Consider the following 24,525-nt stretch of genomic DNA (forward strand, 5'->3'; position numbering starts at 1 on the left):
TCGAGAGGAGGTTGAGAGGGAGTTGAGGGAAGAAAGGAAAAGAGAGCAGAGGGTCAATGGACAAAGATGATGTACGGTGGAGCCCTCGGAGGTACGACGGGAAACGATTACGAATGTCGGATTCGGGCCAGAAATTCGGAGTGTTCGGATTGGTCGATGGTTGTTACTTGTATATGTCCGGCAGCATTGGTGATTACACAGAGGAGAGAACTGTCGATCAGAAACTATTCTACCAGAATACTAGCAGAATAATGATACTGTTGTGCTGTTTCGACGTGGCGAGAATCATGCTGTTCATTCTGTATAGCGAAGCCTCTACCGAACAACCAACAGCATCTCGTCTTCTCTCTGTCCCAACATCGACATGCGCAATAACTCTCTACTAGAATCACATTGCATCGACAAGTATCTTGTGTCACCCAACCACTCCTGAAAAGCAACACTATCGTGAAAGTCCCTGCCTTGCTCTTTCCCATGGCCTCTCCAGGCAAGAATAGGCCCCTTCAACAAACCACCGAAAACAGCCCTACCCCCGAACAGCAGATCCAACGGGACAAGAAGATTGTATGCATTTTAAATTGACGTTCTAAGAGCAGAACGAGTCCCAGCAGAAGCTGACAACAAACAGAAAGCACTACAGGCCTCCATCACGGACCTCCACTCGCAAACCACGCAACTTGAGGCTCAAATCGCAGAGGTCAAAGCGAAGTTGAAGTAGACTCCCTCTCTCGCTCATGTTGATTATATCTGAAAGTGAGACCTTAAATGCTGACATTCTCAAAGGGATGATCCTTCGGCTACGGTGAAACGCCATATTCGTCTGCTTCATGAGTACAATGAGATCAAGGACATCGGACAGGGTCTGATGGGTCTCATAGCTGACGCGCGTGGGATGCGACAGATTGATGTGCAGAAGGAGTTTGGGGTGGGAGACCGAGATTGACACCTTTCTTGTCTCCTGAGTCCTGACCCTGTACAATGGAAATGATGTCTCGGATTCTGCCGGCAGATTCCTCCGATGAGGCCGTTTGTGATGCATCTTGTTCTTCGTCCATATTGTGTAGTAAGAATGCATCAAATCAAAGAACATGATAAGTTCGAATTTTGTTCGACTAGGAGAAGAGTGCGATTCAAAATTATGTATGATACCCGAGTAGAGAGTAATACCCGACAACTCCAATGATATATCTATTGTATAAGGCACTTTAAGTAGCGAAGATAAGGACCAGAGACAATGACGACGGGAATCCAGCCGGACTTTTGACAGGGGAATCATAAACACATTAGCGGGGTGGTACATCCACGGTATTTCGAGCACCAAGAATGACATGATTGAGGAGGGAGGAGGACGAAAATATTAAAAATCTGTACAGCAAGAAAAGAAGGGGAAAGGGATGATTAATGAGTCTTTCCGAGACTCTGGAGATTGACCAGCTCGTAATACCGGCCCTTGTTTCGGATAAGCTCGTGGTGCGTTCCACTTTCGACGATCTTGCCTTGGTCGAACACGTAGATAATATCGGCCTTTTGAATGGTACTCAGTCGATGGGCAACAGCAATCGTTGTCCGTCCGCGGGCAGCGGCATCCAGGGCAGCTTGTACGACTTTCTCTGATTCGGAGTCGAGAGCAGATGTGGCTTCGTCCAGAAGAAGGACCTTGGGGTCACGCAGGAGAGCACGAGCAATAGCGACACGCTGTTTTTGTCCACCAGACAACATGCCTCCCTTGCTGCCAACAACGGTGTCAAATCCCTCACTGTTGTACCATGTTAGCAGAGCCGCCAGGCATGAAAGGGGACGATGGGGAGGGTAAACTTACGGAAGTGACATAATGAAATCATAGATGTTGGCATCCTTGCAGACCTTGATCAAGGCCTCCTCCGAAACGTCATCCTTATCGACTCCGAGCAGGATATTTTCCTTGATGGTACCCTGATACAGAGTAGGTTCTTGGCTGACCAGGGCGAGGAAACTGCGGTACGAGTTGACATTGAGTTTGGTGATATCCTTTCCATCCACGTAGACGCCTCCAGCAAGTGTGTCATAGAATCGCTCGAGCAGAGCAATCGTAGTACTCTTACCGCACCCACTGGGTCCGACAAGCGCAATGTACTGTCCAGGCTTCACGCTCAGATTCAATCCTCGAAGAACAGGCTGCTCCGGCCGAGTTGGGTACCTGAAGTGGACGTCCCGGAATTCGATTTCGCCTCTCATGGACTCCAACTTCTCGCCCTCATCCGACCAGATATCAATGGTCGGCTTTCTGTCGAAGAGTTTCTTGAATTCAGCAGCGGCATTCTTTGCCTTACCCATGTCTGGAGCAAAAGAGAAGACAGTTCCGGCTGATTGCGCACCAAAAAGAATCTCGGAAAAGCAGACAAAGAAGCGGAAGATGGAGTACTCATGATGGCCTAGAAGTGTACCACCATACCAAAAGCCCAAAGCGACGCAGAAGAACACCAATGCCTGCGACGAGGCATACAGCAGGGAGGATTTCAGCACCGAGATCAAACTTCTTCGCCCTTGATTTTGAAGCTGATCGTGATAAACGGTCCAGACGTCTTCCTCGCGGGTGAGGGATGCCACAGTGCGGATCGCTGATGTGGCTTCACAAGCATAGCTCGCAGATCCTTCGTAGGCGGACTTCGATCGTTGCTGGAATCGAGCAAGCATGTAGAATCGGAGGAAGCCGCATGACAGCAGGATCGGAACGACGGAAATGCAAACCAGAGCCAGCTTCCATCCGATCGCCAACGCAATGACCATCGCCGCCCCAAGCGTCGTGCTAGTCATGATGATTGTGCCGAGAGTCACTCCGCTAACGCCTGACAGATGCTTCGTCTCCGTTGATAGGAAGGACGTCAAGGCACCGGTGCTGTTCTCTTCCCTGTCGAAGAATGAGATGTCTTGACGAAGAATTGATCTGAATGCTTGACTTCTGGCTCGGCGGATGAGTCTCTCCGAGCAAACAGCAAATGCTGAACCATTGATAGAAAGGCTGATAAATTGAGCAATTCCAACCACGAAGAACATCAAGGACCAGAAGTTGGCGTCATGCCTGAGTTTGTGATACATCGATTCGGGTAACGAGAGTGTGCTGATGGCCTTGGCGTACAGAACAGCTTGGGTAGGTTGACCACCACCGGCGAGGAACGAGAAAGTCAAGCCAATGAGCATGTAACCAAGCTCGGGGCGGTTAAACGAAGCAATGAACTTAATGAGAGTCCAGAGTGAGTACTTCTGAAGCTTTTCGGGGGCTCTTTTGGACAGAACGGCACTCGAAACTGATTTTTGGGTTCCGGTCCGTTTCATCTCCAAGCGCGCCTTCTCATCTTCAGCATCGAGAGAATTGGAGCTGCTAACTGCAGTCTGGATGCGAGCAACCTCTTCTTGAGCAAAATCTTCGGCGTCCATGTCCGCGTCGGCATCCAAAGCTTCTGCTTCCTTCTCCTCGTTGATACGCTGCGCCTCCACAAGGTTATAGTAGGTGCCTTTGCGATCGACCAATTCATCATGTGTTCCTTGTTCCGCAATCTTTCCGCCGACCATGGCAACAATGTTGTGGGCTGTTTTGATTGTCGACAAACGGTGAGCAATGACAATAGTGGTTCGACCTTCGGCAGCTTTATCAAGTGCGGCTTGGACGACGCCCTCAGACTTGGTATCCAAAGCTGATGTAGCTTCGTCAAGCAACAGAATCTTGGGGTCACTGACAATGGCACGAGCAATGGCAATACGCTGCTTCTGACCTCCTGAGAGTAAGAAACCACGCTGACCGACATTTGTCTCATAACCTTCGGGCAGAGCCATGATAAAATCATGAGCATTCGCCATTCTGGCCGCGTTCTCGATGAGCTCTCGAATCTTATCCTTTGACTCATGCTCGAATTTGGTGCCAATCAAGCCGTGTTCGATGTTTCTAAAGATTGTGGTGCCGAAAAGGACAGGTTCCTGGCTGACAAGAGAAATCTGCTGTCGCAGCCAACGGAGGTTGAGGGTTTGGATGTCATGGCCGTCCAGCAATACCTGGCCTCCTACAGGAAGGTAAAAGCGCTCCACCAATCCGACAACAGTACTCTTTCCAGAGCCGGATGGGCCCACCAATGCGGTAGTCTTTCCTGCGGGCATCAATAAAGAGACATCTTCCATGACGGTCACTTCCGGCCTTGAAGGGTAGATGTGTTTGACATTGCGGAATTCGATATTTCCTTCGAAATGCTCGAGTTTCTTCCCTTCATCAGAATAGGGGTCCAGGGGCGATGTGCGGTCGATCGTGCTGTAAATTTTCGCGGCCGCAGCAACACCGTTGGTGAACGCCTGGCCATTGGGGGCAACGTTGCCCAAACTGAACGAACCGATCAAGATAGCCATCAAAACTGTCAGAACTTGGCCCACGTTGACTTCTCTATCGACAAGGAACCGAGAGCCCATCCAGAAACCGAGACCATAGTTCGAAAACATGATACCGAACATAGCACCGACCATCATACCAAGGATGACTTGTTGTTTGACGCCCCATTTTTCAGCCTCGGCCAGGTGAGTTTCATATTGCTTGGCGAGCTTATCTTGGGTGCCAAAAGCGGTGGCATTCCGAATGGAGCTGATGACTTCTTCGGCAACAGTTCCACCAGCACCATAACTTTCGAGAGATTTCTTGCTGTATTTGACAATGAACCGTGACCCCCCTCCCATAACCATGACCAGGGCGACGATAGTTGAGGTACAAATCAGAGCCAACTTCCAGTACTTGATGTAGGCGACGATAAATGCGGTGACAAATGTGGCGATTGCGGTCAAAGTGAGACCAACTTTCTCAGAGATGGCGTCTTGGATCAGGTTGGTATCGGCGGTAATACGCGTGGTCACTTCGCCGGCGCCCAACTTGTCGAAATAAGCCATGTTCTGCCTCAGGATAGCCTCGAGATAGTTTTCGCGAATCTTCTGTGTGAGATGTTCGCCAGTATAGATGAAGCCCACGGTGCTGACGTAGACTGTGACAAACTCCGCGATACCGAGATACACAAAGTAAAGAACATTCTTGGTCAGTTCGTGATAGAATTTATGATAGGACATGGTACCCAGAGCGATGCCTTGGAATGCTGAAGCTAGTGAACCGAAAAGAATCTAGTAGATTACACGTCAGCCACAACGGCTCTTTGATCTAATGACTTGCAGATAGATGCGTTGCCAAGTAGGTCATACATACCGTGAACAAGGGAAGAGCAGCACCAGCAGCAATAGCACAGATTGCGCTCACTATCATAATCAGGATGTCCGTTCTCGAGGCGTAGCGATACAGGATGAAGAAAGAGACATTGACAGCCGGTGCATCAAGCTGTCGCTTGAGGATCTCCTTCTCGTGCTCCGGAAGATGGGCAAAGAGAGAATCATCGCTCAGGTCGACAGCCTTCTCGGCAGGCGATGATTGATGATCCTTTTTCTTGCCATCTGGAGGCGCCATGGTTGTGTCTGAGAGCGAATTATGGTCGCGTAATTTTTCATTCTCAGCGCCGGAAGACGAAGAAGTGGAACGTCCTTTCTCCAATGTCGCTACCTGCAAGTCTTCGAGAGACTTCCCCTGAGAGGGGGCGTTGTTTTCTGGCGCAGACATGTTGCGCTCAAGGGTATGCCGAAAGTGATTCTCTCAGATAAAGATGTCACAGTATGAGGAATCCCCGGGCTATCCAGAATTGCACTACTCCATAGGTTGGTTAACAGGTAGATAGCCTGGCTTTCGGAACTCGAAGATTAAATTATTCTGAGGTCCCCAAGCAAATCAAGAAGTAGAAGGGGGTATAGGAGAGAATATTCTGAGATGCTGTCGCAAGGCCCCGTCGTACTCCCCACGTACAGAGGGCACTTCGATGTCGAATGCTTGAAATTCCAGGCTGGTCAGGAAACGAAGCAAACCTGAAGAGGAGAGGAGGGATTAAGAAAGGCTCCTTGAATCTCTTTTTGGGACCTTCACTTGGAAGAACAGGAATTTGAGCAACTTTGACTCAGTAAGCGTCAGCTCGTAGTATTAATAGTCCCCTTTCAAAGATCTAATAATGAGAATAACATTAGTGGTAGTAATATTACAGCAATAATAATAAATAATAATAATAATACCTCCTTGCCATAGTAATAGCAGTCCTAGACTCACGGTCTTTACTTATGACTTATGGTACGGAGTAGAGAGCCCTTTACGTATCTTAGCGTCAACCGTCGTATCTTCGGAGGGCCGACATTCCGATACTTTTTTATGCACAACCTCCAGTTTGATATCTCGGCAAGCGGGATAGAGATTAAGATCTTGTTCCTCGCATACCTACGATGTTACATGTACAGTGTTGCCTAAGATATTATGGCTGACTTGACTTTACAATCGCTTAAGTATCAATGATTCATTCTTGTGTCTATTCATTCAGACCTTCAGACTCCTGATTTTAAGACATAGACGTTCCGAATATACGAGAAAACATTTACAAGGGTGGGGTGCGAGCATCTGGCTCGATGATAAATTGTTAAATTCATGAGTCACCATAACCTGTGACCTGGTTCAAATTATCTGCACCAACAAGCATTTCGAGGAGAAACATCTGCGTCTACCCATCCGCTGATTATGCTGAATCAAGGCAAAAAAGCGTAGGTCTTCTTGATCTCGAAGACTAAGGTAAGGTATCTATCTTACGGTTTACCTGTTTTGTACCCCGACTTCATACCTAATTATACACATAGCAATAGCTTAGCATGCCTAGTAGTGTACTGTCTAACCGAATCAGGGAAATTCAGTGGATCTGCCGCTTGCTTTCCGACGACGCTTTGTCGCTTTGAGCCTCCGACTTCGAGACTTCAACCTGATGGACCCGCTTCTCCTTTTTGAAATCAAGCAGGCGAGCACTGTTTTCTGTTCCCCTGCTCATCTTGATGAAACTTTTTGCAAGAAAATTCAGCATCAAACTATTTTGAAAACCTCAGATAGGGTCATAGTAGGTTGTGGCACTTGACCAGCCGGACTCGAGCATTTGACTCTGACGGTCCGACCTCATGTCAAAAACGAAACTCACTGGCCTAGAACCTTCTAGTAAAAGGATCAGAAACCACCTTTGAAATAGGCTTAAGGCTGGACCAACAGGAATTTGCCCCATGCGAGGAATTATTATGTCTTCTCCACGTTGCGATGATTGTTGTCCAAGACTCCAAATTTCAATATCAAAAGCCCCTTCAGCAGGCAGGCCAATCAGAATGCAGATTTAAGGCTGAGCCCCTGGACCCGCTATTTAGCTATGCATGAGTCAACTACGGAGTACCTACTCCGTACCTATGAGTCTATGATAGAGTGCGAAAAGATTTTCGCCTATTCCTGCAGTCCACTGTGGCACTAGCAAGTTACTGATACATAATACAGGTATAGGAAATGCTGAAGGCAGAAATCTGAATGGCTGCAATTCCAATAACCACACAGCTCGAGTCTCCAGTCGGTGGGACTCTCGAACAATCTTTTAGTTTTTGTAGTCGATATAGGCAGTAGTACTCCATACTATGGTACGGAGTACGTAGTATACCTACCTTACATTCCAATGGGGGCGGTCGGCAGGTATAAGTCCCGAGCCCCGAAGCGTTGCCTGGGTTAAGCAATGTACTGAATTCGATGATGAGCGAGGCGGCCATCATGGAGGCGAAATCGCATAGAGCATCGCTTGATTGGCGGATCTCGAAAAAATGGTCTTAAAAGGCGTAAGCTACTCCGCACGGAGTACATAAGGTACCTTAGGATCATAGGAGTATGTTAATGACCTTATTGCCGTCTCTTCTCGGAGTTAAGGTTTTAGGCCTTCCACAACTTGACATAAGGTTGAGTGTTCAATATTCGTAGCATCTTGATGTTGCTCGGAGTTCAGTGCATCTTGATTGCCAATCACTCTGTTTGAGTAGTCTCGAGACTCAAGAGTGTCAATTCTACAAGAAGATACGGAGTACTCCGTACCTAGAGTTTTATCAGTTAGTATCAGTCAGTTGTACTCCCGTATCGGGCTTGATCAAATCTCGGGTTCTCCATACTCCGTATCTACATTAGGTAGTCCGCACATCATCGTAATCTTGGAGCCTAGGGTGCCCAACATCCATGATCTACGTGGTCAGTTGTTGCCTTATATGGTCCATCATCTGTTGGATGTTCTGGGAGGTTCAACACGGAGTGAGACTGAAGCACATGTGCTTGTTCATCCATGTTATTTAGTCAGTTTGAGTCAGTCACCATTCTTTGTGATCACTGTTCTGCTATTCCTTTGCTAGCTCGTTACTCAGATCGCTGTTGTGTGACGGCTGGAGCGCCACGTAAGTATAAGGCTTGTGGTTGTAGAAGCTTATCCCGATCCTTTACTACTACCTTACTATTGCTCTCGGGAACTTCCTTCTCCGATGACTCAAGTCCACTATCTTGTCTTGATTAATCGAGGCTCTCAAGTCGTCATGACTAACATGCAAGCTTACGTAGGCGACTGTCGCTGTCTTAAGTCCCTCATGCAGCCAGGGCCTAGAAGTGCGTGATACACGATCTTCCGGATGGAGTGTGTCACAATCAGGGAGAGCTCTTTTTCTCCATCTGTTTCTGCATTTCGAGTTATTCTTCATGCGAGAGGACGTTGTAGAAGTCATATTTAGGTCCGTGCGGAGTTCAGAATCGGAGTTTGACGACCTGAACTGAGAAACGTTAAGTTACGTGCACACTTCAGGGTCATGGTTGACCGTATTTGAAACTTTGGATTCGTTCAATCACAATAAAGGCCTGTCGTTGCGTAGGTATCATCGCGATCGGATGTGGTCTCTGGTCGTAAATTGATTTTGATATGTTGACCAAATTTATGCCTCAGGCATAAATCACATGACCCACCCGAAGCGAACCGCTAAACCCTGCCCACACAAAAAATAACCACTACGAGAGGCCTTTGAAGACGGTCGACAACCTCACTATCGCCAGTCCATACCCTCAGCTCGCCGTCGCGACAAGCCTTCAAGATGCCGGTTAGCAGTCCTCCCCTACGTTCTCGAGTCATTTCAAGATGCCAGGACTTTTATTTGTCTTGCTCCCGCATCGATGAACCAGAATATCTGCCTTGGACGATGATTTGACAGTGGGCTAACGTCTATTTTTGTTGAATAGAGCCACAAGAGTTTCCGCACCAAGCAGAAGCTTGCCAAAGCTCAGAGACAGAACCGTCCTATTCCCCAGTGGATTCGTCTCAGGACTGGTAACACCATCAGGTAAATACCCTCTTTTTCCTCTACAATCCGGAGCCGTCGATCATGTGCAATGATGGTGGGAAAAATCCTTGAGTCGGCCTTCGATCACAACGACGACCTTGTCATCCTGCATCAACAATCACCCGAGGGGAAACGCACGAATGGATTTTGGAACCTTGCGCAGGTTACTTGGATAGAAAAGAGATGAATGAACCAGCTGACGGGTACTCCTCTCCTCCAGATACAACGCCAAGCGGAGACACTGGCGCAAGACCCGTCTCGGTATCTAAACTCGAGACGAATCCCTTTGCTTTTCCGACCGAGATGTCCGTCCCCAGTTGTTTCGTCCGATTGTGATACCGCAAATTTTGCTCGCGATGATTACTCTACGTTCGGACCTCGCACCGCTCTTCAATGTTTTTACCTCTCGGTTTCTGTTCGGAACAAAAAAAAATCTGAATGAATGACAAGTCGGATCATCTTGAAACACGTGCTTTTCTTTTAGTCTAGCCCGGCCATTCGGATGCGAGTGGTGCCATTCTACCCTCTGGATCTTAAGGCGAAATGCAAACTGTTGCAAGGTGCAGGTCGAACAGATTCTATCAATGCAAGCGGTGTCGGGCTCTGGACATAAGGATTATCAGCAAAATATGTACACGAGCTAAACAAGAATAAAAGAAAAGTCATGATGGGTAATGATCGTTGAACGAGGCTTTTGCATGGGGATATCACTCAATTCAGGAATTACTCCTTGTTGCTACGTAAACGGGAGGGAATGAAAAGGAATGGATGAAATATTGTGCTCCAGCTGTGGCGTTCAGACTGCTACTTTGTTGATGAGTACTTCCAGAATTTATGCAATGCACCCCTGTACTATTTGCAGGAAGGGCATTGAGCCTGTAGATCTACGCTCCTTTACCCTAATGGCAATGCTACTTAATAGCTGCATTCATCAACAGAATGTCCAGGGACCGAAGAGAGATTCGCATCCCAGGTCCGAATTGAGCATCGAATTGAGCATCGAATTGAGCATCGAATTTTTGAGCAACTTGAAACATGAATAGCTAGCGAGCCAACACACCCTTGAATGGTATAAGAGCAGAACCCTCGCCCATTTGTTCGAAAGAAGCGGAAACGAACACGGGCTGGCAAGCCCGAAGATAACAGCCAGTGAAGAAGCAAACAACCGCTAGAAAGTTATGGAAGCCGAACGCCGTAGATTGAAGTTATCTTAGACCGAAGAAACTCATTGCGTGACAAGGTGGCTGCCCCCTCATCCTCCCCCGAAAAACAGTCCGAGATTTTGTGACGTTAAAAGCAGATACGCATTTAGCGACTAAGATCAGCCTTGTTAGCACTGGATCCATGAAAAACCGATTCAAGTGGAAAGGTGCAACTTACTCCTCGGCCCACTCGTTCTCACGGCGGATTTGATCCTCCTCCTCAGGAGTGAAATCGTTCTGAATGTTGAAGGTCTTGCGAATCTCCTCGGGAGATTTGCCCTTAATCATGTTCGCAACAGTCTTGCAGCCAACATCCAAGAGAGCTTTGATATCGAGGTAGTTGGCTGCCTGTAGGGTTCGCATCTTAGTCAATTTTCTGTGGAAAGGACGGACAATCTGGTACATACCAAGATGATCTCAAACAACATCTCCTGATCGACCTGCATGAACTTCTGATCCCACTCATCGATATCGGTAGTCTTGCGACGAGAGTCATCGTCATCACCGGTGCTGGGAGGGTCGTTCTTGTGATGAGTGCACCATTCAATGACCTTCTTCAGCACAACCTCGTTGACCTGCAAGAAAGGATAGAGTTAGGATGAAGAGAGCCACTCAAATCAAATAAGGAAAGGCGTTCGAATCAACTCACATTTGGAATAGGAATGGCCTCATCCGATTCGCCCAAATCCTCTAGCATGTTCTTGATAAGAATCGATCGTTCGGCAACATCGCGGTCTACAGAGAGGCAGACATGATCAGTATGGAATTGGAAGTGGAATAGAAATAATGATAGTGTGCATTCATCTTTCGAGTACGCACGTGAAGGGCTTGGGAGGATGAGACAACTTACCGACCGTGATGTCAACGCCATCGGAGCTTGTGAGAGTGACAGTGGTCATTTTGAAGATCTTTGTAGTATCAAGATTGTGGTCTGATCTTCTGCAACCAACACGTTAATAATGGTCTCTTCGATTGAAAAGGTCCGAAAGCTCTCGCTCAGCAGATGTTGCGAGGTACGCGAAGGTGGGGGAGGAAGTCTGACCAATGATTCTGGGTTGGAGTCAGTGGAAAGCTGGACGTATTTGAGCAGTTGTAGGTAGTTAGGGAAAGGTGAACCTGGTTTTGTTGAATATTGACAGGATTTCCCAAATGTAGCTGGGAAGAAAGGAGGTTAAATACAGGAGCTGGAGTCAACAAGTGAAGAAGAGAAGTTGGCTCCTGCGGCGGCTCTCGTATTAGTGAATCTTTCTCTGGGGGAAGGGCCGCGAGCAGTGACTAACAACTAATCCTAATCTTCGCCCCCACTAACAGGTATCCTTGATTAAGCTGATTGACTAGGCATAGTTGACATGGTTGGCAGCCTAATGTCTTTGTTCACATTGACAAAGTCTGCCTTGTCATCACCTTGATACAATAGGTGATATCCGTGATATTCATGCACAGAGAAAGAAGGACTCTAGTCCTCATATACCTAGGTCATTCAAAGTTTCAAAAACAAATGCTCTTAACTCACAAAGATACCTTAGTTAAGAGATACTCGAAACAGCAAAGTACAGATAGCAAGAACAAGAGCAGACTGGTCACACAAAGACGACTGTTCTCAACTTAAACTCTCTCTAGTCTCAGGTATCATTGACATCTCCAAAGAAAAAGAAATGAAGACTTTGTTGGTTAACTTTCAAAGAGACTTGAGTTCTTGAACTTAACAACAACACTCACAACTTGAAACAAACACAAAACATCACTTTTTTCAATGGCTTTACAAGAAGGGAAAGCAATGGAAACTAGTGACATCTCAAATCGAGTAGCTACTTCAAGGGTCTCAGTTGCAAAGTGATACCACTACGAGGCCTTACTAGCTTCTTGATCAATCATCAAGTACTGAGACTTGCAACCTACTATTAGGGCCATTATGTCTTGTGCATGCACAACCCATCATGAGATATTTCGCTGCTAAAAAAGGCTTGAGGAGCTGAGGGCTGTATGATGAGATTCCGGCTACACCTGGTCTGTTGGCTGCAGGTTTGGTGTATCAAGAATAACGATAAAAAAGCAGCAATACTGATAGGACAAAGACAAGGGTCAAACCAGGAAGGATACTTAAAAAGAGCGAGGCTTTGACAGTTCAAGCGACAAAGACAAAAAAGATTGGACTCGCGGGGAATCGAACCCCGGACCACCTGCTTGCAAGGCAGGTATTATACCACTAAACCACAAGCCCGACTGCTTGTCATGTGACTTGGGACTTTACCTCAGAGATTACACAAAATGTTGATGTGAAACTGCATAAAAAAATGAGCAGAGCACGAAGAGCAAGAGGCAAAAAAATGGACTCACGGGGAATCGAACCCCGGACCACCTGCTTGCAAGGCAGGTATTATACCACTAAACCATAAGCCCAATGCACGAGTCGGTGGCAAATTTTAGCTTACATAAAACCTGGAGTGCTGGAGTGTCTTATGGCTTGACCTTTGGCAGAAGATGCAGATTGTCAGTCCTCCTACCTTGACTTGACCATGAACAAATTGTAACATCTCATCATACATTGAGTCGCGGGCACTGTACTCCGTAAAATAATGAAAAAGATTGGGGTCAACCAAGGCATCATCATTATTTGAAGGATAACCCCATGAAGAGGGAAGGAAAAAATTAAAAAAGATGATGGACTCACGGGGGATTGAACCCCGGACCTCTCGCATTTCTGGTCCGAAGACCTTCACTTTAATCAATGCAAAGCGAGCGCTACTACCACTGAGCTACAAGCCCGTTCGATGTTTAAATTGACTTTCCATTGTTACATATAGGAAATTGCGAAAGTATACGAACTATTCATACTTCATGGCGTCGTCCGAATTATGGAATGCCACCTAATTGAACTTGATCTCAGTCCAAGTGACCGATATTAGGAGTTACCCAAAAGACGGAATGGAATTAGCAATACAATAAGGGGCCCTTTGTCTAGCACTCTACTCCGTACTTATCATATCATGGCAATACCTGTAGCTGTAGGTAGTCACAAGCTTTCTTTCCAGGACCAATGATATCATCACCCGACCTGACGCGTCTCCGTGCTCTTAGTAGTATCGAGTGGACTACTAAAAGATCGAGTGCGAAAAAGAAAAACATCAGAGAATGGTCAAGGTTTACGGGTACGGAGTACGGAATACACTCTGTTATTGGCTTACTTGTCCTCTGATGAAGTGATAGGTACCTTAGATTTTATTGTGATTTGCGACTGTCTGATCAGCAACCATCCCCAACCCTTTCACTCTTTTATCGTTCTCATTTGGATCACCCCCAGTATTTATCCTCTTTCCGTCCTCCAGATACGAAGCCTTATCGGATGCTCCGGATCGCTGTCTTTTTTTACCTCAACCTCCTGATGCAACATGTAACTTCATTGTTATCTTTCCTTCATCCCGGCGCACCGTGCATTTTCGACATCTGAGTCATGTGGAGACGGACATATTTGCTGCTATTACTGGTTCGAGTCTACGTTGCGCTCTCGCCAAGTTATCTCCATCCAGATGAGAACTTCCAAGGCCCCGAGGTCTTCGCGGGTATGTTGTTCTCCCAGATTTCTCCAGTTCTATAAACACAGTCCGGCCATTGCAGCAACGCGATCGCGATGCCGGTCCGCTCGTTCCCTCATTGCGCCCTTTTAACGATCTCGCCATCGCGCAATCCTGGCCATCCTCCTTGAGAGTCGGCGCTTCGCAATCAATCAGCAAACTGACAGGATACTTAGGTCGCACACTCTTGTACCCGTCCAAATTACCGTGGGAGTTTACCTCCGAGAATCCTATTCGCAGCGTCTTTCCGCTATGGCCGGTTTACAGCTTGCCGATGGGCCTTCTGAAATGGTTTTACGGGGAGTTGGAGATAGGGAATCCCTCTCCGGAGGTGGTTTACTATTTTTTGAGAGCGGTCATGTTTCTTCTAAGTTTCGTTTTGGAGGACTGGGCCATCTACGAGCTGGTCCCTCTTCCGCGCCATCGCCGGGCCGCTGTGGTGCTGGTTGCATCCTCGTATGTCACCTGGACATATCAGACGCACACCTTCTCCAACTCGCTTGAGACTTTATTGGTCACCTGGGGTCTGGTGCTGATTCGCCGCATTGTTGGACAAAAGGTTTGAACCATCAAAGAAGATTGTGGTGAATCTCCCGAGCTAATGGCTGCATATAGCGACGCTCGTCCGTCTTCTCTTGTGTCGTGCTCGCATTGATCGCTGTCGCTGGTGTTTTCAACCGAATCACCTTTCCAGCCTTTCTTTTGGTTCCAGGGCTTCAATTACTGCCACATTTCTGGCGCAGGTAAGTCTCGTCATCCGGTATGGCAGGCTGTCGGATCAACTAATGCTTAGGCGCAGACCAACCTCGTTCTTTGTCTTCGTCCTCTGTGGCCTACTCTTTTCTTGCATTGCTATAATTGTCGACACTAGGTTTTATCACCCTTCTGCGTCACTACTCGATGCCCTCCGCTCGCCTATAATCACACCTCTCAATAATCTGCTCTACAATACGAAAACTTCGAACCTGGCTCTCCATGGACTCCATCCAAACTACCAGCATTTTCTAGTCAACTTGCCGCAGCTTCTCGGACCCGCATTTGTGGCAATGGTCCTGTCCTTTTGGAACCGTCCGGCAATTCCTTCTTGGCTGAAGACAACGCAGGCCGTTTCCGCTCTGTCAGGTACAGCAATGCTCTCGATCTTCCCGCATCAAGAGCCCCGTTTCCTCATTCCCTGTGTGCCGCTCCTCCTTAGCTGCTTCCGTCTGCGCAAATCACGTTTGTTCCTTTTAGCCTGGGTCATTTTCAATGCCGCTTTGGGTTTTTTGATGGGCGTCTACCACCAGGGTGGCGTGGTGCCCGTGCAACTGGCCATCCCCACCATAATTTCGGCAAACACAGTGAAGCCGGATGGCTCGTCGGAGAATCAGCCCAGAGTATCAGCGACCGTATTATGGTGGAAAACGTACTCTCCGCCATCGTGGCTATTGGGAAACAATACCAGCTTCCTGCTAGATATTAATACCCGCGATATGATGGGCATTCCTGGAGCAGAATTGGTTCAGGAACTTGAAAAGTTGGTGCCACCATGTGGCTCCCATAGCGGGACTCACACGGACGATCCCAGCGCCGAACCTGGAGATGCTGATCGAACGAACTTCGTGTTCGTGGTCGCCCCAAAATCTGCTACATACCTCGACCGATACACAACAGCGCCAGCAGGCTCATCGGGTCTGGAATTACAGGAGCTCTATTCCTACCCAAAACACATCAACCTGGATGATCTCGATGTCGGTAGCGACGGGCTGCTCCCGACATTAAAACGCGTCTTTGGCAGGCGTGGCCTAAGTGTCTGGTTAGCCCGAAGGACGGGCTGCAATTGACACCTTATCCGCTACCTTATTTCCCTTCTGATTCCCATTTCTCTTCATCCTTATCCTCGGTCCAACGTCTGAACGTCTATACACAAGCATAATTTATGCTCACGCGGTCTGTTCCATTCTCGTTTTGCAGCGAGTCAGTCAACATGCATTTCACTCGACATCCCTTACTTCAGGGATAAGACTTTCGGATACCCCTTTCCCAGCATCAAATATACCCGTACAAAAACATGTCGCGCGTATCTCGTTTATACCCCTCATCGCAATATAGTATAATCATAATTCATGCCGAGTCAATGAACGGATGGCAGATCAAGCGGTCTAAGCAAAAAGAGACCCTGATTGTCCATTGTCATGTAATATATGATTACCCTGACCTGCGGTAGATTTCCCTTTTTTTGAAGGTATTGGTAGATCAGAGCTTGAACAGCTCTTTCTGCAACGGAAGCTTGTCACAAGATCTACAATCAAATACCTGGTGAACACTCTGTCCGCAAACATAACTGTTTGCCTGTTGCTCACAACTTAGTCTTATAGTGCTCATCCTATTTCGCAAGTACAACAGATCATCGTTTGCTTACGCCTTCATTCCTATGATTCTGTGAAATCTGCAGTTGATCTGTTTGCCGAACCTCGTCATGCCGGCGGAATCAAGGCGAGAGAAGAAATAGAATACATGTCAAGATGTTCCAGTTCGTCTCATTTATTAGGTACATGACTCGCGCGTCATATTTGAAAGAGAAGAAGATCGTAGATACCATACGTTGAAGCATCGAGTTCCCAAATTCATTCACTAGGGCAGCTGTTTCGAGGTAGGAAAAACACACGTAAGTGAAGTGACAGGGAAACGAAAAAAGAAGAAAGCTTGCACGAAGACCGGGTTTCGTGCAGGAGCCAGGAGACATTCATGCTGAAATTCGTTAGGAGAATCAACTCGAGTAGATTGGCAGGCAACCAGTGGATGAGGAGCCTCAAACAAAAGCACAGGATAGTAGTTCATCACAGGTCATCAGGATCATCAGGGTTCTCAAAGAGGTAATTGGCTGCGAGCTCTTCGTTCTTGTCACACGCAAAGTAGGCCTGGATGACCAGGTCTCGAGAGAAACCAAGTCGGCAGAGCTGGCAGTCAGTTAGCTTGAGATCGAAGAGTATCTGTATCAGTATCAAGAGGCACGTACGCGTTCAATGGCATCTCTCTCCTCCTCTGTAACGCTGATTGCGTGGGTACCTGGAGGCAGCGCGCCATCATCCTCTTCACTCAAGAGCTGGAGGAACTGCTCCTCATTCTGACCAATGAGCTGTGCAATCTGAGGATTACCAGCGGCAACTTGCTGAAGGATGGGCTCCAACATCTGCGGCTGTTGCTGGACCAACTGGCGGAGCTGCTGAAAGTGAGGGTTATTCCGCAAGAAGTCAAGGTTGGGCAGTCCTTCTCCAGCTCCGCCAGCAGCCGCACGAGCGCCACGACCAGCACCCTCTCCAGTGCCGGCCTGAGCAGCGGCTTCAAACAAATTGACTGGCTCATCACCACCGGTCGACGAGGGAGCACTCTCTCCGGAGGGAGCGGATGGGGCAGGGGGTGCGGCGGCTGCGGCAGCCTGTTGCTGCTGCTCCTGTTGAATATTGTCCGGAATTCCCTATAGTAGCGAAATAGCATTAGTCATGCGAAGCGCACGCGGAGTACAGCAGTGACGGCTCACATTCAACAGATACTCAATAGCGCGATCGGGGTTGAAGAAAGCCGCTCTCATGGCACGGTTGATATCACTTCTGGGGAAGCCCATGCTCTCCATTTGAGTAATGACCGCCTCGCTCTGAGAGCCACTCAGCAATGCGGATGGGTCATTGAACGCAGAAGAGGCATCGGCGGGTGCCTGAGCCGGAGCGGCGGGTGAGGGTGTTGCGGGTACAGCCGGGGCAGAAGGGGCAGAAGGGGCAGCAGACGGGGCCGGTGCAGCTGGGGCAGCCGGGGCAGCTGGCGTGGAGGCAGCAGCTCTGGAAGGTGTAACAGGAGCCTGTGAAGGAGTAGCAGCAGACGAGGGAGCCTTGGGCTACAAAGGATGGTAGAGTCAGATACAGTGCTCAGAAGTCGCTTCAATAGCAAGACCAAAGTCATACCTTCGATACCATGCATACTATGAAGCCCTTCTCCTCAATGTTGTATGTCTCGATGGTCTTGTCATCTTGGAGGATTTTCCCTGCGAGTTATCAAGCGAAGCGTCAGCAAAATCATTTAAAGAAGAAAAATGAAAATTGAATGGTGCCATTCCAGCAGAGATTTGAGAAATGAGGAAACCCAGGGTGATCATTGCCAGACTAACCGGAATAGATGAGCTTCAGCTGAGGTACCTCCCATCCTTTTTCCTTGGAGATTTTTTCCTTTACTTCTCCGACCTAGGAAAGATTGAAGTCAGCCCCGCACTGGCAGAACACTCGCGCAGGAGAAAAGCTCACCGTCTCAGAGGGCTCTGCATCAATTACGAATTTCTGCTGTTTGAGGTCCTGTCGGGAAGAGATCACGGTCAGTTTTTGATGGCCCAAATATATCAACAGGCTGGAGTTGGTTGCTGCAGAAGGTACCTTGAATGTAAGCTTCATCTTGCGCCACCGAAGGAGAGGAGATGGCTAGGAGAGGTGGGGAGGAGTTTAAAGTAGCCGGGGAATAGAGGGGTATGGAGTCGCAGAGTATCAAATGTCCGAAGCAGAGGCTGAAGGGAGTTAACGAGGTTATGGAGATAGCCAAACCAGCAAGACCAGAGGGCTAAAAGTGAAAAGGAGCTGGATTCGGGAAGTGGGAAAGATTGATGACCATAATCATGACGCCCAGGAAGAATGGAAAGGGAAGAGTGGGAGAGCTGGGGGGCGGTCACGGCATCATGCGCCACATCCACTTGTGATCCAGCCACACTATGTGATTGCTTCAGCCACGATGATTAGTCATTCCAGGTCCGATCCATGAACCCGTCTATCTGGGTTGTATAAAGGCAGATACTACCTAGTAGACATGGATGTCATTTTCTCAGAATAAGTTATCACTAGGGCAATCACACAGGGAGCTTACAGAGTACGTCTTACTCTAGAGGCATCCACTGATGTTTGAGTCTCTAGGTGTTGTTCTACCAGGATATAGTTCACTTTACAGAGTACTCTCTGCATCGATATATATATCATCGGAAATGGATGATCCCAGCATCGTCACATTTTATAGTTCTCGTGGGTTGACCTACTGCATTTCATCACGAAACAAATCTACTACCAAAGTCAGTGCGACATAATCATGCTCGAGGACAACTTTTGTCATAAAGTAAGGGACGATCATCAGAAAGCCGGAGCAAGCTGACGCATACATGTGAAACCAAGGCAAGAATGTAATTGCAGCACAGCTTGCTGAGCCCAAAGAGATCTAATGGTGGAGAGCTGCAAGCAGAAGCAATTTAATAAGAACATACCAGCATGCTGCCCTCAAGGATATCAAACGAAGGCCACCTAACCATTGTCCATCACATCCTACTCTCTACCAAACCAGACAAAAGTACCATTGCAAATGAGACTATTCTTCTACTGAAGTAATGAACTACTCTGAATATAAACATGATTCTCAGAATTCCAATCTATTTAATTTGTGAGCAGAGGGTTGTGAAAAGGGTCAGAGCACTGGTTGGATGTATCTCATTGATCTATCACATAGTCCAGTGGTATAGACCGAGGCCCACAAAGCCAGAGACTGAGACGGTGATCCTATCTCCTGGGAGTAGAAAATAGTACGTATTGGAAGCTCACTTTATATTTACACTAATTCTGATATGCTTCCAACACTCTTATGAATGTCTACCCTTCGAATTTCGTTACTCGCAAACGAAATATAGACGTGAGTACCTACTCCGTAGAATTATTATTGATTCGGATAGGTACTGAGTATCTGACAACTCCACATTCCACAAACATCAGGCGAGGACTGCGAGACATCACATTTCGACCGGGGAGATTATCTAGTGCCATCTGCGTACCCCATCTTGATACCAAATATACAGATCGGACGATTCCACATTGTAGGGCCGTCCCGGGATCCTGGAGATCCTCCCGGCCGCTTCTTCTAGCGTATTGACGAACCTTGACAAATAGTCTTCTGGACGAGTTCCATGCACGAAACAGAATGTTCGCTTTCTAGACGTCTTGGGGCTCCTCCTAATTGGCTAAGGACTGTCTTCAGGATCAGCTCGGGGTCAGACATTCTAGACATGATGCAAGTTGCCCCTGCTTGGTGGAGATTCGATAGTTTTCTGGACCAGCGTTCCCTGCCTATCCAAATGATCTCATGAAAAACACTCAGAGGACAAGTCATCTGCACTATATGTATGTTCACTGGCGTTCTCGAGAGAAAGAAAAGTATTGGGACGAAGATATGCAAGTGGAGAGGATCTGCTGGGCGGGCTGATTGATATGTTGGCGAAACATTAACGCACATAGACGGGTGGGATTGAATCTCTTGTCTTTTCCCCAGTCTACTCTGGATATTTGGTTTCTGATATGTTTTGCCCATCGCTATTTAATGACGAATCAGGACTCTGCTATCTGACATCTTCAAAAGTCAAAACCATAGATGCCTGACTGAGACGGCTAGAGATCCTGTCACCCCTGCCCATAACTTAATCGGGACAAGCGATCGAAAGACGGATTCCATCCATCTTGAACCTCAAGGTTCGGGGAACTTCTCCCCCCGTTGGTGAGCCATCCTTATTCTGATAGATAGATATTTTAGGATCTATTGAGCCTTTTCAGCCCGGGATGATGCATATTTACCCGTCTCTTCCCTCATGTGAGGTTGATTCTGAGCTCACCCAGATGCTTGTTACACCACCGAACCCCTCATATTCCTTCTCCTCATCCCATTGTTATTGTCATCTGCTTTGTTGTCGACTTTCGTTTCTAGCAGGCAGCATTCCCAGTGCCCATAATCTTTATGCTTCCTCTTACGCCGTTGACACGACTGATGAGATGACCCATTTTGTTACTATCTGTTCATGAATTTGCGGAAGAACTTGGTTATACTCACCTCCTTCTCTCGTCTACAATTCTGCTGTCTCTTGTGATTCCTCCTACACGACTTCTCGGACCCTCTAATTCGATTGCATCGGATCAACTGTGCACTGAACGCCACACCGACACCCCTCGCATCTCGAACGTGCATCTGGATCTCTTGTTAGTTGTTGCTCCTTGTTGATTGCGTAAGAGCACCTGCAGGGCCCAATATGCATGTGGCCAAGCTGGCATATCTTTTGGGAGGTATCTCCATGGCGTTGAACTTGGTCGCCAGTGTCCTTCACGGCGTTTGTCTTGTTTCATCAGGAGCCCCCTCGATCGAATCGATCACTGTCACACTCAGCGCCGCTAGCTGCCTGGTCTTGGTTGCTCTAATACTTCTATGGAGGAAGAATATTGGGCTTCGGTCTATAGACCGTCGGGAAAGGTGGCGGACCGTAGCGTATGGCCTCATGTTTGCATATCTTGCAATATCCAGCGGCGTCACAGCTGGGGCGGTCGTGTGGAGCACATCAAGACTCACGGCAAGGGGGAACAAAACGGGGACACCTTCAAGACAGCTGGGACTATACGTATCCAGGTCTGTGGTATGGACATTGTCTGTGTTTAGCCAGGGGCTGTTCGCTGGTTTTCTTTTGACATCCTGGATTGACAACCCCCACTATCCGAGCTCGCTCTCGCAGGAGCTTGTGCTGCAACCAGACCAGTCGAGTCTGCAGCATAAAAGCACTGTCAAGGAACCGGCCTTGACTATTGGGTCACGACGACAATCCATTGATCGAAAAACGAGTTGCGATGGCAGCCTTTCCCCAAATCAGCCAGCTACCTCGATCGCATCCTCTCACCGCTATTCTGGAAGGACTTTATTTCAACAAGATTCTAAGCACAATTCGCTGGACCTTCATTCACCAGGGCTGGGTATGCCCTCTCCTGATTCCAACGTTTCCCGCAACAGATTAGAAACGAGGCAGGATGAACGGGACAGCTGCAGCATAACTACCGAGGAGCGACAAGGGACGCGCAGAATCCAGCGGACCCCATCCGAGATCAAGAGGTCTTTGGACAGTTTGATGCTTCAGCCATCATCAGGCACGTCATCTCCGGCCGCATCGACGACCAAGCTAGGGGCTTCGCGAGCGCCTGTCACCCCGAAGCTGAACTTACCTGACGAGAGCAATATCCACCCATTGTTTCGTTCCGATAGCCCATCGCCACCTCCGACACCGATGCCCGGGACAAATCTCCATGCGTCACCCGTGGCGGGGCAGACGATCTCGGTCAAGACGTTGAATCGGGTGAGATCAGCCAATTCGCTTCGAGCTCAAGGTCCACGAAGCAGGTCTCCACTGTTTGAGCGGATAGATCAGCAAGGCGAGACGGCGGAGGAGCAAAGGCCGAATCCAAGCCTTGAGAGCCAAGGCAGATCAGAAGAAGTGTCGGCGATACCTGGATTCTTCATGGCCGCGGATGTGCGCAAGAGCATAACCCGGTATGAGAAGAGGTATGAATTGAATGAATCTCCAGACGAGAGCTAGTGTGACGGTTTTCCCTGGAAATGCTTTCTCATGACTTTTTCATTTGTCCTTTTGTCTGTGTTTGTTTGCCATAGATCCCGGGAACAGCGTGTGTTGCTATACTGATGCAATCAGAACTTACGCTGAGTGTTCTCGAATTTTCAATCATGTACATAGAAGTTGTATAGAACATAAGAGTAGAGTTAATTCCAGCCAAGTCGTCTCTCGGAAGCTGGTCACCCTTCTACTAAAGCTCCCAGTCTCATAAATCTGACTTTCAGCCATCCTCTTATGCTATATTACCTGAGTCCAGCTGCGAGTGAGTAAACAAGAAGAGAACATGAGAAGGTAGGGAGACAGGCATGTGGTTTGGACTGGGATGCTATACTAATCATGGAGTAAACTTCGTTGAATGATCATCTCATTTGGAAAGATGAAAGAGCCTAATATTGTCATACCATAGAACTCTGACTCTGCTTCAACTTATGTAGATTGTGTTCGTGCTCATTCCAGTGTATGCATTTTAGCTTCGTTTACTAGTCCTGACTGCTCGCCCTTGCAGTGTTCATTCCATCAGCTTGCGTCTTTCTTTGCTTCTCCCTTCCAACTTCTTTTTTTTTATTATTATCAATCATCTTTTATCCTTATCCTTCTCTCCATACAGCGTCTTGAATGATCTCCCCTGACCGAGTGTTTCGGTGATTTTGTCATGGTATCTTTGCTCCCATCCATACTTCCACACTCCAACCTTTGCGCCACTCCACTCTCGCTCTGACCCAGTCTAATTCCTCCATCCAAATAATAACTACAAAACTACTACCACTGGAACACACTGCTCCTCCTCATACAGTCTGATTCAATAACGCAGACCGTTCAGATCTTTTCCTCTGGTCCGCATCTGAATTCATTCATCTATTTCTCCTCAACCAGAAAATACTGCTGTTGTTGTCTGTGCAAAGACTGACCACAAAAATCTGCCTTTTGATGCAACTACATTGTGCTAAGCGACTGACTGGAATTTGACGGGCCGCACATGGTGACCAACAACGTCTTGCCTTGCCTTTAGGCAGTCTCTTACTATCTACTACCATCTACTATTCATCACTTCTCTGATCAAGACATTGGAGTTCCAAAACTGCCTCTGCGGAGTTTTCCTCTTGAATTGAGCTTTGACACCAGCTCCATCTCACTTTATCTTACCTCTTTCTCTTGCTCTCTTTTCCTTTGAAGAGTCCATTACTTGCCTTCATTCTCGTCATTTTCATTCACTCTCTTTCTTCGATTCATCGTCAAATTTCCCCTTGAAAAAACCAAGAAGTCGTTGTGACCAGGTCCAAGTACAACCACTCCGGAGTACTTCCATACAAATACGTACCCTGCTAGCTCCGGCGAGTCCCCTAAGCACACACAGCAAGCTTAACCAACCACAAATCAACGCCATCTTTACTTTTTCCCACTTCCACTGTTGATCCACTTGGCCGCACCTCGCTTTTACTTTGTTCTTCCCCGTCCTCTTACTACTACTACTACTACTACACTACTATCTACTCCGTATTATCTACTACATACTACTATCATCGATCTACTACATTTGCTACTGCTATTACCTCTCCTCCTCCTCCTCCTCCTACTACCTTACTCCATACTGGCATTGCTGCTATCCACCTTACCCACAGTGTACATCACCTTACCTGCTATTACCACAACCACGATCACCACCACTACTACTACTACTACTCAATTTGACCATCTACTATCACCATCTGCACTTACTACCACGACTCGATACTGGATCAGCAGTCAACTTCAAGGCCGGTCCACCTCGCTTCTACCGTCTTCCAGGCCAGGTTAGTTCGCGAAGTTCTTCTTGTATCCTTTCTCTGTATCTTTTCTTGCTTTTTCTCATCAGCTTCCCCTTTTGTTATTCACCCATCCATGGCCCGTGATCCCTGCATCTCTTCAGTGCTTGTCTTTGCACGGTCTGCCTCGCCGTGATAGAATCTCAATGCATTCTCAGCCCTCTTTTCCTATCATCTCCACAGTTTCGATATAGATTCGGTCTCCTGAGAATTTCCGTCTCTTTCGCGTTGGTCTTCAGATGTACTCATTTTATTCCTTGTTCTTCTGAATG

At 47.6% G+C, this 24,525-nt stretch overlaps 5 protein-coding genes across 5 annotated transcripts; 3 read left to right on the forward strand and 2 right to left on the reverse strand.

The window, feature by feature from the left end:
• Positions 1-474: 474 nt before the first annotated feature.
• Positions 475-943, forward strand: CDV56_104032 (SWI5/SAE3 family protein; the record flags this gene model as incomplete). Its single annotated transcript, XM_026757651.1, has 3 exons — positions 475-564; positions 629-714; positions 784-943. 3 exons carry the CDS (start codon positions 475-477, stop codon positions 941-943), a joined length of 336 nt encoding a protein of 111 aa, XP_026616266.1.
• A 9,679-nt stretch (positions 944-10,622) lies between these two features.
• Positions 10,623-11,347, reverse strand: skpA (SCF ubiquitin ligase subunit skpA; the record flags this gene model as incomplete). Its single annotated transcript, XM_026758588.1, has 4 exons — positions 10,623-10,796; positions 10,856-11,023; positions 11,098-11,183; positions 11,299-11,347. The coding sequence occupies 4 exons, from the start codon at positions 11,345-11,347 to the stop codon at positions 10,623-10,625; spliced, it is 477 nt and encodes a 158-aa protein (XP_026616267.1).
• Positions 11,348-13,899: 2,552 nt separating this feature from the next.
• smp3 (glycosylphosphatidylinositol-alpha 1,2 mannosyltransferase smp3) lies at positions 13,900-15,843 on the forward strand (the record flags this gene model as incomplete). The annotated part of the gene is made up of 4 exons (XM_026758837.1): positions 13,900-14,008; positions 14,197-14,579; positions 14,636-14,763; positions 14,820-15,843. 4 exons carry the CDS (start codon positions 13,900-13,902, stop codon positions 15,841-15,843), a joined length of 1,644 nt encoding a protein of 547 aa, XP_026616268.1.
• A 996-nt stretch (positions 15,844-16,839) lies between these two features.
• Positions 16,840-18,438, reverse strand: CDV56_105449 (putative UV excision repair protein (RadW); the record flags this gene model as incomplete). Its single annotated transcript, XM_026759068.1, has 7 exons — positions 16,840-16,959; positions 17,019-17,477; positions 17,541-17,891; positions 17,959-18,038; positions 18,162-18,234; positions 18,295-18,342; positions 18,421-18,438. 7 exons carry the CDS (start codon positions 18,436-18,438, stop codon positions 16,840-16,842), a joined length of 1,149 nt encoding a protein of 382 aa, XP_026616269.1.
• A 2,651-nt stretch (positions 18,439-21,089) lies between these two features.
• On the forward strand, positions 21,090-22,415 carry CDV56_105775 (uncharacterized protein; the record flags this gene model as incomplete). Its single annotated transcript, XM_026759394.1, has 1 exon — positions 21,090-22,415. One exon carries the CDS (start codon positions 21,090-21,092, stop codon positions 22,413-22,415), a length of 1,326 nt encoding a protein of 441 aa, XP_026616270.1.
• Positions 22,416-24,525: the final 2,110 nt, after the last annotated feature.

Source organism: Aspergillus thermomutatus (genome assembly GCF_002237265.1).
Source record: "Aspergillus thermomutatus strain HMR AF 39 chromosome Unknown NODE_45, whole genome shotgun sequence".
Taxonomy (NCBI): domain Eukaryota; kingdom Fungi; phylum Ascomycota; class Eurotiomycetes; order Eurotiales; family Aspergillaceae; genus Aspergillus; species Aspergillus thermomutatus.